Source organism: Scyliorhinus torazame, chromosome 8 (assembly GCF_047496885.1).
Source record: "Scyliorhinus torazame isolate Kashiwa2021f chromosome 8, sScyTor2.1, whole genome shotgun sequence".
Classification (NCBI taxonomy): Eukaryota; Metazoa; Chordata; class Chondrichthyes; order Carcharhiniformes; family Scyliorhinidae; genus Scyliorhinus; species Scyliorhinus torazame.
In genome coordinates this window covers 202,331,212-202,345,566 of record NC_092714.1, presented here as the reverse complement: position 1 = coordinate 202,345,566, position 14,355 = coordinate 202,331,212, and the positions used below count along the sequence as shown (strand labels likewise).

Here is a 14,355-nt window from a genome sequence, read left to right as displayed (position 1 = left end):
GGGGAGAAGAGATTGGGGGGGTGGGGAGAAGAGATTGGGGGGGGAGAAGATTGGGGAGAAGAGATGGGGGGGTGGGGAGAAGAGATGGGGGGGAGGGAGAAGAGATGGGGGGGGAGAAGAGATTGGTGGGGGAGAGAGATTGGGGGGGGGAGAAGAGATAGGGGGGGGAGAAGAGATTGGGGGGGGAGAAGAGAATTGGGGGGGGGAGAAGAGATTTGGGGGAGAGAAGAGAAAGAGATTGGGGGGGAGAAGAAAAGAGATTGGGGGGGGGGAGAAGAGATGGGGGGGAGAGATGGGGGGGAGGAGAAGAGATGTGGGGGGGGGAGAGAATGAGAAGAGATTGGGGGGGAGAGAAGAGGAAAGAGATTGGGGGGGGAGAAGAGAAAGAGATTGGGGGGGTGGAGAAGAGATTGGGGGGGGAGAGATGGGGGGGGGGAGAAGAGATGTGGGGGGGAGAGAGATTGGGGGGGGAGAGAGAAGAGATTGGGGGGGAGAAGAGATGGGGGGGGAGAAGAGATGGTGGGGGGGAGAAGAGATGGTGGGGGGGGAGAAGAGATTGGGGGAGGGGGAGAGAGAAAGAGATTGGGGGGAGAGAGAAAGAGATTGGGGGCGGGGAGGAAGAGAGATGGGGGGGAGAAGAGATTGGGGGGAGAAGAGAAAGAGATTGGGGTGGGAGAAGAGATGGGGGGGTGAACAGATGGGGGGAGAAGAGATGGGGGGGGAGAAGAGATGGGGGGGGAGAAGAGATGGGGGGGGAGAAGAGATGGGGGGGGAGAAGAGATGGGGGGGAGAAGAGATGGGGGGGAGAAGAGATGGGGGGGAGAAGAGATTGGGGGGGAGAAGAGATGGGGGGAGAAGGGCTGGTGGGGGGGGAGAAGAGATGGTGGGGGGGAGAGAGATTGGGGTGGGGAGAAGAGATTGGGGTGGGGGAGAGAGATTGGGGTGGGGAGAAGAGATTGGGGGGGGAGAAGAGATTGGGGGGGGAGAAGAGATTTGGGGGAGAAGAGATTGGGGGGGAGAGAAGAGAAAGAGATTGGGGGGGGAGAAGAAAAGAGATTGGGGGGGGAGAAGAGATTGGGGGGGGAGATGGGGGGGAGGAGAGGAGATGTGGGGGGGGAGAAGAGAAGAGAGTGGGGGGGGAGAAGAGAAAGAGATTGGGGGGGGGAGAAGAGAAAGAGATTGGGGGGGGGTGGAGAAGAGATTGAGGGGGGGAGAGATGGGGGGGGAGGAGAAGAGATGTGGGGGGGGAGAAGAGATTGGGGGGGGAGAAGAGAAAGAGATTGGGGGGGAGAAGAGATGGGGGGGAGAAGAGATGGGGGGGGAGAAGAGATGGTGGGGGGGGGGGAGAAGAGATGGTGGGGGGGGAGAAGAGATTGGGGGCGGGAGAAGAGAAAGAGATTGGGGGGAGAAGAGAAAGAGATTTGGGGGGGGGGGGAGAGAGATGTGCTGTGGGGGGGAGAAGAGATTGGGGGGGAGAAGAGAAAGAGATTGGGGGGGGAGAAGAGATGGGGGGAGAAGAGATGGGGGGGGGGAGAGAGATGGGGGGAGAAGAGATGGGGGGGAGAAGAGATGGGGGGAGAAGAGATTGGGGGGGAGAAGAGATTGGGGGGGAGAAGAGATGGGGGGGGAGAAGGGCTGGTGGGGGGGAGAAGAGATGGTGGGGGGGAGAAGAGATGGTGGGGGGGAGAAGAGATTGGGGGGGTTGGGGGAGAAGAGTTGGGGTGGGGAGAAGAGATTGGGGGGAGAAGAGATTGGGGGGGTGGGGAGAAGAGATTGGGGGGGGGAGTAGAGATTGGGGGGGGGAGAAGAGATTGGGGTGGGGAGAAGAGATTGGGGGGAGAAGAGATTGGGGGGGTGGGGAGAAGAGATTGGGGGGGGGAGTAGAGATTGGGGGGGGAGTAGAGATTGGGGGGGAGTAGAGATTGGGGGGGGAGAAGAGATTGGGGGGGGGAGAGAGAGAAAGAGATTGGGGGGGGAGAAGAGAAAGAGATTGGGGGGGAGAAGAGAAGAGATGGGGGGAGAAGAGATGGGGGGGAGAAGAGATTGGGGGGGTGGGGAGAAGAGATTGGGGGGGGTGGGGAGAAGAGATGGGGGGGGAGGGGAGAAGAGATGGGGGGGGAGAAGAGATTGGGTGGGGGGAGAAGAGATTGGGGGTGGGGAGAAGAGATTGGGGTGGGGGAGAAGAGATTGGGGGGGGAGAAGAGATTGGGGGGGGAGAAGAGATTTGGGGGAGAAGAGATTGGGGGGGAGAGAAGAGAAAGAGATTGGGGGGGGAGAAGAAAAAGAGATTGGGGGGGGGAGAAGAGATTGGGGGGGGAGAGATGGGGGGAGGAGAAGAGATGTGGGGGGGGGAGAAGAGAAAGAAGAATTGGTGGGAGAGAGAAAGAGATTGGGGGGGAGAAGAGAAAGAGATTGGGGGGGTGGAGAAGAGATTGGGGGGGGGGAGAGATGGGGGGGGAGGAGGAGAGATGTGGGGGGGGAGAAGAGATTGGGGGGGGAGAGAGAAAGAGATTGGGGGGGAGAAGAGATGGGGGGGGAGAAGAGATGGTGGGGGGGGAGAAGAGATGGTGGGGGGGGAGAAGAGATTGGGGGCGGGAGAAGAGAAAGATTGGGGGGAGAAGAGAAAGAGATTGGGGGGGGAGGAGAAGAGATGTGGGGGGAGAAGAGATTGGGGGGGAGAGAGAAAGAGATTGGGGGGGGAGAAGAGATGGGGGGGTGAAGAGATGGGGGGTGAAGAGATGGGGGGAGAAGAGATGGGGGGGAGAAGAGATGGGGGGAGAAGAGATGGGGGGGGGAGAAGAGATGGGGGGGGGAGAGAGATGGGGGGAGAAGAGTGGGGGGGAGAAGAGATTGGGGGGGAAGAGATGGGGGGGAGAAGGGATGGTGGGGGGGGAGAAGAGATGGTGGGGGGGGAGAAGAGATGGTGGGGGGGAGAAGAGATTGGGGGGGTTGGGGGAGAGAGATTGGGGGGGTGGGGGAGAAGAGATTGGGGGGGGGTGGGGGAGAAGAGATTGGGGGGGTGGGGGAGAAGAGCTTGGGGGGGTGGGGGAGAGAGATTGGGGGGGGAGAAGAGATTGGGGGGGGGAGAAGAGATTGGGGGGGGAGAAGAGATTGGGGGGGAGATGGGGGGGGGGGAGGAGAAGAGATGTGGGGGGGAGATGGGGGGGGGGAGGAGAAGAGATGTGGGGGGGAGAAGAGATTGGGGGGAGAATAGAAAGAGATTGGGGGGGGGAGAAGAGATTGGGGGGGTGTGGTGGAGAAGAGATTGGGGGTGGGGGAGAAGAGTTGGGGGGGTGGGGAGAGAGATTGGGGGGGTGGGGGAGAAGAGATTGGGGGGGGTGGGGGAGAAGAGATTGGGGGGTGGGGGAGAAGAGATTTTGGGGGGGGTGGGGCAGAAGAGATGGGGGGGAGAAGAGATGGGGGGGGAGGAGAAGAGATGGGGGGAGGAGAAGAGATGGGGGGGGGGAGAAGAGATGTGGGGGGGGAGAAGAGATTGGGGGGGAGGAAGAGAAAGAGATTGGGGGGAGAAGAGATGGGGGGGAAGAGATGGTGGGGGGGGAGGAGAAGAGATGTGGGGGGGGTGGCGGAGAAGAGATTGGGGGGGTGGTGGAGAAGAGATTGGGGGGGTGGGGTGAGAAGAGATGGGGGGGGTGGGGGAGAAGAGATGGGGGGGTGGGGGAGAAGCGATTGGGGGGGGTGGGGGAGAAGAGATGGGGGGGGGGTGGGGGAGAAGAGATGGGGGGGGGTGGGGAGAAGAGATGGGGGGGGGGTGGGGGGAAGAAGAGAGGGGGGGGGGTGGGGGAGAAGAGATGGGGGGGTGGGGGAGAAGAGATTGGGGGGGGTGGGGGAGAGAGATTGGGGGGTGGGGGAGAAGAGATTTGGGGGGGGTGGGGGAGAAGAGATTGGGGGGGTGGGGGAGAAGAAGATTGGGGGGGAGGGGGAAGAGATTGGGGAGGGAGGCCGGAGGGGGGGAGGGGAGGGAGGACGGAGGGGGGGAGGGAGGGAGGCCAGAGGGGGGGAGGGAGGGAGGCCGGAGGGGGAGAGGGAGGGAGGCCGGAGGGGGAGAGGGAGGGAGGCCGGAAAGGGAGAGGGAGGGAGGCCGGAGAGGGGGGAGGGAGGGAGGCCGGAGGGTGGGGAGGGAGGGAGAGAGGCCGAGGGAGGGAGGCCGGGAGGCCGGAGTGAGAGAGAGAGAGGGAGGCCGGAGGGAGGGAGGCCGGGAGGCCGGAGAGAGAGAGAGAGAGGGAGGCCGGAGAGAGAGAGGGGGAGGGAGAGGGCGGGAGGCCGGAGAGAGAGAGAGAGAGAGAGGGAGGCAGGCAGGCAGGAAGGATGAGAGGGGGGAGCGAGGCCGGGAGAGGGGGAGGGTGGCGGGAGAGGGGGAGGGTGGCGGGAGAGGGGGAGGGTGGCGGGAGAGAGGGGGAGGGTGGCGGGGAGAGGGGGGGGAGGGAGGGAGGCAGGAGAGAGGGAGGGAGGCAGGAGAGAGGGACGGAGGCAGGAGAGAGGGACGGAGGCAGGAGAGAGGGACGGAGGCAGGAGAGAAATGAAATGAAAATCGCTTATTGTCACGAGTAGGCATCAATGAAGTTACTGTGAAAAGCCCCTCATCGCCACATTCCAGCGCCTGTTCAGGGAGGCTGTTACGGGAATTGAACCATGCTGCTGGCCTGCCTTGGTCTGCTTTAAAAGCCAGCATTTAGCCCAGTGAGCTAAACCAGCCCCTAGAGGGAGGGAGGGAGGCCGGAGAGAGAGACAAGAAAGGAGGCAGGAGAGAGAGAAGAAGGGAGGCGGGAGAGGGAGGGAGGGAGGGAGGGAGGCGGGAGAGGGAGGGAGGGAGGCGGGAGAGGGAGGGAGGGAGGCGGGAGAGGGAGAGGGAGGGAGGCGGGAGAGGGAGGAGGGAGGGAGGCGGGAGAGGGAGGGAGGCGGTAGTGGAGGGAGGGAGGCGGGAGTGGGAGGGAGGGAGGGGGAGATGGGAGGGGAGGGAGGCGGGACGAGGGAGGGAGGAGGCGGGAGTGGGAGGGAGGGAGGCGGGAGTGGGAGGGAGGGAGGCGGGGAGTGGGAGGGAGGGAGGCGGGAGAGGGCGGAGTGGGAGGGAGGGAGGCGGGAGTGGGAGGGAGGGAGGCGGGGAGAGGGAGGGAGGGAGGCGGGGAGTGGGAGGGAGGGAGGCGGGAGAGGGAGGGAGGGAGGGCGGGAGAGGGAGGGAGGGAGGCGGGATAGGGAGGGAGGGAGGCGGGAGTGGGAGGGAGGGAGGCGGGAGTGGGAGGGAGGGAGGCGGCAGTGGGAGGGAGGGAGGCGAGTGGGAGTGGGAGGAGGGAGGCGGGAGAGGGAGAGGGAGGAGGGAGGGAGAGGGAGGGAGTGGCGGAGTGGGAGGGAGGGAGGCGGGAGTGGGAGGGAGGGAGGCGGGAGTGGGAGGGAGGGAGGCGGAGAGAGGGAGGGAGGGAGGCGGGAGAGAGAGGAGGAGGGAGGCGGGAGAGAGAGGGAGGGAGGGAGGCGGGAGAGAGAGGGGAGGGAGGGAGGCGGGAGAGAGAGGAGGGAGGGAGGCGGGAGAGAGAGGGAGGGAGGGAGGCGGGAGAGAGAGGGAGGGAGGGAGGCGGGGGAGAGAGAGGGAGGGAGGGAGGCGGGAGAGAGAGGGAGGGAGGGAGGCGGGAGAGAGGGAGGGAGGGAGGCGGGAGAGAGAGGGAGGGAGGGAGGCGGGAGAGAGAGGGAGGGAGGGAGGCGGGAGAGAGAGGGAGGGAGGGAGGCGGGAGAGAGAGGGAGGGAGGGAGGCGGGAGAGAGAGGGAGGGAGGGAGGCGGGGAGAGAGAGGGAGGGAGGGAGGCGGGAGAGAGAGGGAGGGAGGGAGGCGGGAGAGAGAGGGAGGGAGGGAGGCGGGAGAGAGAGGGAGGGAGGGAGGCGGGAGAGAGAGGGAGGGAGGGAGGCGGGAGAGAGAGGGAGGGAGGGAGGCGGGAGAGAGAGGGAGGGAGGGAGGCGGGAGAGAGAGGGAGGAGGGAGGCGGGAGAGAGAGGGAGGGAGGGAGGCGGGAGAGAGAGGGAGGGAGGGAGGCGGGAGAGAGAGGGAGGGAGGGAGGCGGGAGAGAGAGGGAGGGAGGGAGGCGGGAGAGAGAGGGAGGGAGGGAGGCGGGAGAGAGAGGGAGGGAGGGAGGCGGGAGAGAGAGGGAGGGAGGGAGGCGGGAGAGAGAGGGAGGGAGGGAGGCGGGAGAGAGAGGGAGGGAGGGAGGCGGGAGAGAGAGGGAGGGAGGGAGGCGGGAGAGAGAGGGAGGGAGGGAGGCGGGAGAGAGAGGGAGGGAGGGAGGCGGGAGAGAGAGGGAGGGAGGGAGGCGGGAGAGAGAGGGAGGGAGGGAGGCGGGAGAGAGAGGGAGGGAGGGAGGCGGGAGAGAGAGGGAGGGAGGGAGGCGGGAGAGAGAGGGAGGGAGGGAGGCGGGAGAGAGAGGGAGGAGGGGAGGCGGGAGAGAGAGGGAGGGAGGGAGGCGGGAGAGAGAGGGAGGGAGGGAGGCGGAGAGAGAGGGAGGGAGGGAGGCGGGAGAGAGAGGGAGGGAGGGAGGCGGGAGAGAGAGGGAGGGAGGGAGGCGGGAGAGAGAGGGAGGAGGGAGGCGGGAGAGAGAGGGAGGGAGGAGGCGGGAGAGAGAGGGAGGGAGGGAGGCGGGAGAGAGAGGGAGGGAGGGAGGCGGGAGAGAGAGGGAGGGAGGGAGGCGGGAGAGAGAGGGAGGGAGGGAGGCGGAGAGAGAGGGAGGGAGGGAGGCGGGGAGAGAGAGGGAGGGAGGGAGGCGGGAGAGAGAGGGAGGGAGGGAGGCGGGAGAGAGAGGGAGGGAGGGAGGCGGGAGAGAGAGGGAGGGAGGGAGGCGGGAGAGAGAGGGAGGGAGGGAGGGAGGCGGGGGAGAGAGAGGGAGGGAGGGAGGCGGGAGAGAGAGGGAGGGAGGGAGGCGGGAGAGAGAGGGAGGGAGGGAGGCGGGAGAGAGAGGGAGGGAGGGAGGCGGGAGAGAGAGGGAGGGAGGGAGGCGGGAGAGAGAGGGAGGGAGGGAGGCGGGAGAGAGAGGGAGGGAGGGAGGCGGGAGAGAGAGGGAGGGAGGGAGGCGGGGGAGGGAGGGAGGGAGGCGGGGGAGGCGGGAGAGGGAGGCGGGAGAGGGAGGGGAGAGAGAGAGAGGGAGGGAGGGGCGGGAGAGGGAGAGAGAGGGAGGGAGGCGTGAGAGTGGGCGAGAGGGAGGGGGAGAGGGCGGGCGAGTGGGAGGCGGGAGTGCGAGCCAGAGGGAGGCGGGCGAGCGGGAGGCGGGAGAGCGGGCGAGAGGGGGGCGGGAGAGCGGGCAAGAGGGAGGCGGGGGAGAGCGGGCGAGATGGTGGCGCAGGACAGGAGAGATAGATCGAGAGGGGGAGAGAGAGTTGGAAAGGAGGAGGGAGAGGGAAGGAGTGGGGAGAGATAACGTGATGGTGAGTGTGTGGGATGGAAGTGCAGGGGAGAGGGGGGAAATACGAGAGATTGAGGGGCGGTAGTGTGTGAGCAAGGAGGTGGTAGGTGATACCATGGGAGGGAAATGGGGTTTTTGTTTGGAGAGCCAGACTGCGAGAAATCCTGTTCAGGGAGTGGGATGTGGAGCCAGGGCCTGGGGGCCTTTAGTGCTGATGGTGACTGATAAATTAGCATATTTGAATATTTAGTAACTGAACTGTGTGTATGATTTGGTCTCAAGATGTGTACATTCCTATATGCACCATCTATACCAAATGTTAATTCATTTGCAATTCATAGAATCCCTACAGTGCAGAAGGTGGTAATTCAGCCCATCGAGTCTGCATCGACCCTTTGAAAGGGCACCCTACCTAGGCCCACCCTGACCCCGCCTAACCCTTGCACACTAAGGGACAATTTAACATGGCCAAACCACCTAACCTGCATATCTTTAGACTTAAGAGTATATCTTATGGCTCAGGTGGTTGCATTCCTGCCTCTGGGCCCAAATGCTCCGAGGTAGAGTCCCACTCCAGGGTTTTGTTCATGGAGAAACTAGTGCAGCTGAGTCAGTGTGTGTCAATTGTCTTTTTGGGATAAATGGTGAGGGTTAGCGGCAGGAAGGGCTTCCTGCTGTAAACTCATTTGCCAAATCCAAAAGTGATGGTTGATCCGAATGGAGTTGGAAAAGGGTGATCAACCGGCATTGTGGCGATTTCATGCACATTGGGAAAAGTGAGAGGTGGAGCGAGTTAACCAATTTGCAATTAAAATCCAAGTCCAAGGAAGTAATGCTCAAACTTTACAGGTTTATCGTCAGCTCTCACCTTGAGTTTCTGTATCTGATCAGGTGACTGAGAAGCAGGGAAACATTCAAATATTTGGATATTATGCAGTAAAACATTTTGGAAGCTGATCCCCCAGATCTTTGAGCTTTGATTTTTGGGGAAAGGCTGGAGGATGATGGGATCTCTGGTTGGAACTGTGATGTCTTACAGATTGAAAACAGAACAAAAAAATCTACAAAATGTGGTTTCGATCAAATGTCTTGTTCCCATTTGACACCTAGTTTTCAAAATAATTGCTAACCTTTTCTCCCAATCATTACAAATCAGTAGAGATTTTTTTCCTATGTGGCAATCATAAAATATTAGTGGCACCCTTGTGTACATGATGGAAAGGGGTTTTGTGAAATGACTATAAAACCAAATGATTAGATGATAAAATGAAGCACCAGCTGTGAAAAATCATTCATCCTTACTAAAATATATATATAATGTATTAAATGTCAGAGGGCAATCTTGCACTGTTAAAGTTTTTGTATTTTATGGCTGTGAATTCATTTGTGAGGATGAATTTTAAGCAGGAAACTTTGTTGAAGAGCTTCAGAATGCAATCGGCTCAGCATTTTGTGTATGTAGGGGCAGGTAGAAAAAGAGGAGATGAGTAGATATATCTAGGTAGGTGAGTTGATATATTGGGGCAATATTTAAATGCTATTGGCCAAAATTTGCTGAAAAAACAATAGTTTATGAACAGAACGATACATGTTATTATTAATGCTCAAATTGGTTAACAAATTGAGACATTGCAAATCACAAATTGCTGGATGATTTTGCGCAACTTTGACATTCGCCTCAGAAAATGGTACTGTACATTTATCTTCCCTTTGTCTTCTGTGAAACTGCTGCATTTGTACCTTGCCACCCAATAAACTTGTTGCAGCGAGTACAATTTATTAATTTAAACAGCGGAAGTACCCTTTTAAACATCATGATGATTGTTATTGCCTGCATCTCTGATGCACAAAGTGAAAGGTTAAAAGTGTTGTGTTAATTCCTTTGGGTAGTGAATTGTTGGATTTTAAAAAATATCAAATTTTTACTTTTTTACATTTCTTCTTTCTTTTCCTTTCCATTTTTTCCCCCTCATTTCAGACTTTCTCCCCCCTCCCCCCCCCCCCCCCCCCCTGTCTTTCTATACCTGTTTTGACATTAAATTCACCCTCTCCAATTCACAACTCTACTCAGTTGACACTTTATTTTTTTCTCGGGCTTTAAATCTCATGAGCTAAGGTGGGCCTTATCAAAGGGGACACTTGAGGCACATGCCAGAATTATAATGCAATTTTCTCAATGTGCAAAGAGGATTGTACACTGTAGCAATGTGTGAATGATCTAAGTTTTTGACCTGGGGGCGATGGGGAGAAACAGAACAATGGCAGTGATGCAGTTAGTGAAGTTTGCTAACAAGTGTCATATAGATGGTTTGCTGAACTTTAAAGTCAGGATGCCATTTTCCAATTCCAAGTCCCAGATCAATATTGTGTAAGCCCTTGTTGGTGATTTGTAATGCAGAATCTTATCACTCATTCCCTGGCTGAGAAGTATTGACAAGTCTGCACTTATAAGAATGTTAGTTTGTAAACCAATACAGCAGTGATTTATTTTTCCGATTTTCTGTCTTTAAAAAATGTTCCCCAGCTGCAGTAGCTTCATGTGCAGAGTTCTTGTAGATTTTATTTGTAAATAAAACAATCTAGAAATCAACTTGAATGAAGGTGGGGTCAGGGGAGTGGGCCTAGGTAGGGTGCACAGTGGTTAGCACTGCAGCCTCGCAGCACCAGGGACTCTGGTTCAATTCCGGCCTGGTGACCGGTTGTGTGGAGGTTGGACGTTCTCCCTGTACCTGTGTGGGTTCCCTCCAGGTGCTTGGGTTTTCTCCCACAGTCTAAAGATGTGCAGGTTAGTGTACGGGTTTGGTTGGGGTAGATGGGAGAGTGGACCTGGGTAGAGTGCTCTTTTGGAGCGTTGGTGCAGACTTGATGGGCCGAATGGCCTCCTGCACTAGAGATTCTATGATCAAGTGGAATTTCCATTCTCTATGTTGCCAATTATCTACTTGAATATCTATTCTGCATTTACGCAGGATAACATCTTGCATCAGACATCCCATCATTGTATGGATTGCAAACCTCATTCTCTTCTCTGAAATGGTCAAAGACCATGAAAAATTCAGTAGAATTTGTATAATGTTTGTAATGTAGCTGTAGTTTTCTTCGTTCCTATGCTTGGACTGTTCAAAACCTAGGGACTCTCGGGTACCCGACAAATTTCAGTTTCTGCTGGAATGGTTCTCTTCATTTGTAGTGAGTAGTTGGAAATTTCACTGAACACAACAGAAGCCATCTCCCCGCAAAACACAAACATATTGTATGTGAAAGTTATTTAGTCTTGGCAGCTTTTGAAACTGCAGTTTTCCAATAATTAAAGAAGAATTTCATTTCAAAAACTCTTTCCTTGAGAGTAGTAAGGATGTTAATTTCCTGTACACAGCCTTATGGAACACACAAACAAGAAATGCAGTAAAAAGTGACTAGCACTGAGCTATTAATGTACACTACGTTTACCCATTCATTTGTTAGCTTTGGGATCCTACTCGACAGATGTTAGTTTAGATCTCTGGATATTTTGAAATTGGAATCAATGTAAATACAAAATGATGTTTCTATTAACCATAACTATTACATTTGTTTTATAGGCAGTAGAAGATGTCAATGTCACTTTTGAAGACCAGCAGAAAATTAACAAATTTGCAAGAAATAATAACAGGCTCATAGAACTTAAAGAAGAAATAGAACTGAAAAAGGTAAATGCGAGAAGGTATTATGCCATGAATATGGTTTGGGAAGAATATATTGTTCAGGTATATTATAAGCTGGTACTATGTATTGATATACTGAATTGTTGGTATCCAGGGTTTATCCTCCTACAGAATAGCTGTGAATAGTTTACTACAACAGCAATTTGTGATCATACAGCACCTTTAACATGGTAAAATGTCCTAAAAGACCATCAGACGAGCAGTGACAAAGTTACACATGGGGCCAGGAAAGGAAATATTGGGACAGATGGTCAAAGGCATGGGCGAACAGGTAGAGTTTAAGGTAATAAAGGAGGAAAGAAAGTTTGAGAGGCGGAGAGATTTACAGAAAGAATTCCAGAGCTTCGGGCCTTGTCAAGGGGTGTTCCGGTGAGTTATTAAAAGCAGGAATGTGTAAGAGGTCAGAATTAGGAGCGCAGATATCGCAAAAGGCTGTAGGGTTGTAGGAGGTTGCAGAGAAGGAGAGGAATCGAGCAGTAAAAGAATGTGCATTTTAAACTAGAGGTATTGCTTAACTGGGAGCCATTGTAGGTCAGTGAGTACAGACATGATGGATAAACTGGACTTGAATCATAGAATTTACAGTGCAGAAGGAGGTTATTCGACCCATCGAGTCTGCACCGGTCCCTACAAAGAGCACCCTACTCAAGCCCACGTATCTACCCTATCCCCTTCACCCAGTAACCCCCACTTAACTTTTTTCGACACTAAGGGCAATTTAGCATGGACAATCCACCTAACCCGCACATCTTTGGACTGTGGGAGGAAACCGGAGCACCCGGAAGAAACACGCAGACACTGGGAGAACGTACAGACTCCGCACAGACAGTGACCCAGCCGGGAATACAACCTGGGACCTTGGAACTGTGAAGCAACTGTGCTAACCACTATGCTAGTGTGCTCTCCCGACTTGGTGCAAGTTGGGATATGGCAGCAAAGTATTGCATGATCTGAAGTTTATAGACAGTAGATTATTAGGCAGGCATGCATTGGAATACCCGAGGCTAGAAATATTTAAGGAACATATGAGAGTTTCATGAGAATATGCGCTGGGGTGGGTGCAAAGTTGGACAATGTATCGAGATGGAAATAGAATGGTCTTAGTTTTGTCATGAATATGTGGTTGCATTGTATGAATTTGATGTGCAGTGATCTTGGCTCTTGGCAGCATGAGTTGTTGTCAAAAAGACAGTGGGGAGGAATTTAATCTCTCATCTGACCCGTTCCTGTGTATCTAGAGGTGGCCATTTTATGGCTGTTTTTGTGGGCAAGTGTGGCTGCTTTTCTTGACGTGAATCAGTGCCTACAATTCATTTTGCAGTATTGTGATTTTGACTTTTATTGCAGCAAGCACAAAAGGACATTCCATCTATGGGTAGAAGTATAAAAGAGCTGCTCTCATCCGAGTGTTCGAAGGTGATTTTCAAACAAAGGAACAGAGAAAAAATGCAGTGTAACTACTCGCTTTTTAAGGAGAGCAGGCCTACCTCTGAACTACGATACCTCTAGATTGGCCTCATCTGTCCAATCCACCAGAATCAAGTTTTTCTATGCCAGGTTACATAAATCCCTAGGTTGCTGAGTGTAGGAGGTCCGAAGGCGAAGGGTTCGCTCGTCAAAATAGTTTACTGAGTTGTGGCTGCTGTCAGGCTCTTGGAGCCATGGGTGAAAGCTGTGAGAATATGAGAACCAATGCAGGACAAGTCACTCCAAAGACTGCGGTGAGCCTTCCTGTGGGTACTACTCCTCCCTTACAATCAGAGCCAGAGCGAAAGCACAAGGAGAGCAAATCCCAAGCCAACAGCTCACCCAAAATTCAATTGTTTGTGGTTTGAAAACAGTGGCAAAGTGGTAGTGTCTTTGGACTAGTAACCAAGAGGCCCAGGATATGGATGACCATGAAACTATTATCGATTGTTATATAAACCTATCTGGTTCACTAATGTCCTTTTGGGAAAGAATGCAGCCTTTCTTACCTGGTCTTACCAGCTCACCTAAAACTTCAGACCCCCAGTAATTTGTGGTTTGCTCTTATTACCCTCTGAAATGGCCAGCAAGCCACTCTGTTCAAGGTCAATTAGGGATGGGCAACAAATGCTGCCCTTGCCAGCTATATCACATCCCATGGAAGACGATAAAACCCTGCCTTATTTGCAGCAAAATCTTCTGGTTTCTGATCTTCCTTAGCAGTCGCCCATGGAATCACTGGAACCCTATCAAACACTCCAAATAATGGACATGGTCATCTTTGCGTCAAAGGATGAACCCTGGTCAGGGATATCCTGGGTCCAAAAGGTGCATTATCCTGAATAATCCAATATCTTACGATAGCGCAGTTTTAAAATTGTGTTTACCTTTGGATAAACATTCCATTGATGGACACTAACTTGCATGACCTAAGCTGCTGATTGCTTTAATTCTGTGCTACTCAGCAGTGGACCTCCCATAGAAGCCTGACAGTGCAGAAGGAGTCCACTGACCCTCTGAAGAGCACCTCTGTAACCCCACCCAACCTGAACATCTCTGAACACTGAGTGTCAATTTTAGCATGGCCAATCCAGCTAATCTGTATATCTTTGGACTGTGGGAGGAACATGGAGCACCTGGAGGAACCCCACGCAGACAAACTCTACACAGACCGTCATCCAAGGCTGGAATTGAATCCAGGTCCCTGAAGCTATGAGGCAGTAGTCCTAACCGCTGCCATCGTGAGTAAGTGTGTAAAGAATCATAGAAAGTGATCCTTGCCTGGTTGTGAAGATGAGAAGATTCCTCACATTTCACCAAGCCAATGATTGATGCAACAAGACTGCTGTGCAATCTTTTCTTTTTAACTATGGAGCTCATGCAAATATGTAAACACTTTTAACAATTCAGTGTGTACAGTTGTGAATTATTTATATTTTACTTGTTACTGACCCTGCTTCATGTGATTTAACTCAGAAACAGTTACAGAACCTTGAAGATGCCTCTGATGATATCATGATGCTTGATGAAGATGCTGTGCTGGTGCCTTATCAAATTGGCGAGGTTTTTATTAGTCACTCCCAGGATGAGACACAGGAGATGCTAGAAGCGGCAAAGGTAATAAATATCTTGGCTGACTGGTGCTTGCTTACACTGTTTCAGTTCACCAATAAGTAGTTGCACTTAGTATGGATTCATAATACAACTTCAGTCTAAGCAAGATTGGAGTAGGCAATATTAAGTTAACACAGTCAAAGTTGTGGAGGCATATTCCAGGTTTCAAGCTTGTTAA

The 14,355-nt window shown here is 54.4% G+C and overlaps 1 protein-coding gene across 1 annotated transcript in view; it reads left to right on the top strand.

Annotated features, from left to right (window-relative positions):
* pfdn4 (prefoldin subunit 4) overlaps window positions 1–14,355 on the top strand; it is a 44,197-nt gene that overhangs the window by 18,874 nt on the left and 10,968 nt on the right. The window contains exons 2-3 of the mRNA XM_072514689.1: window positions 10,974–11,081; window positions 14,040–14,180. Of these exons, the coding sequence (XP_072370790.1) occupies window positions 10,974–11,081; window positions 14,040–14,180 (249 nt within the window). The remainder of the gene's footprint in view (window positions 1–10,973; window positions 11,082–14,039; window positions 14,181–14,355) is intronic.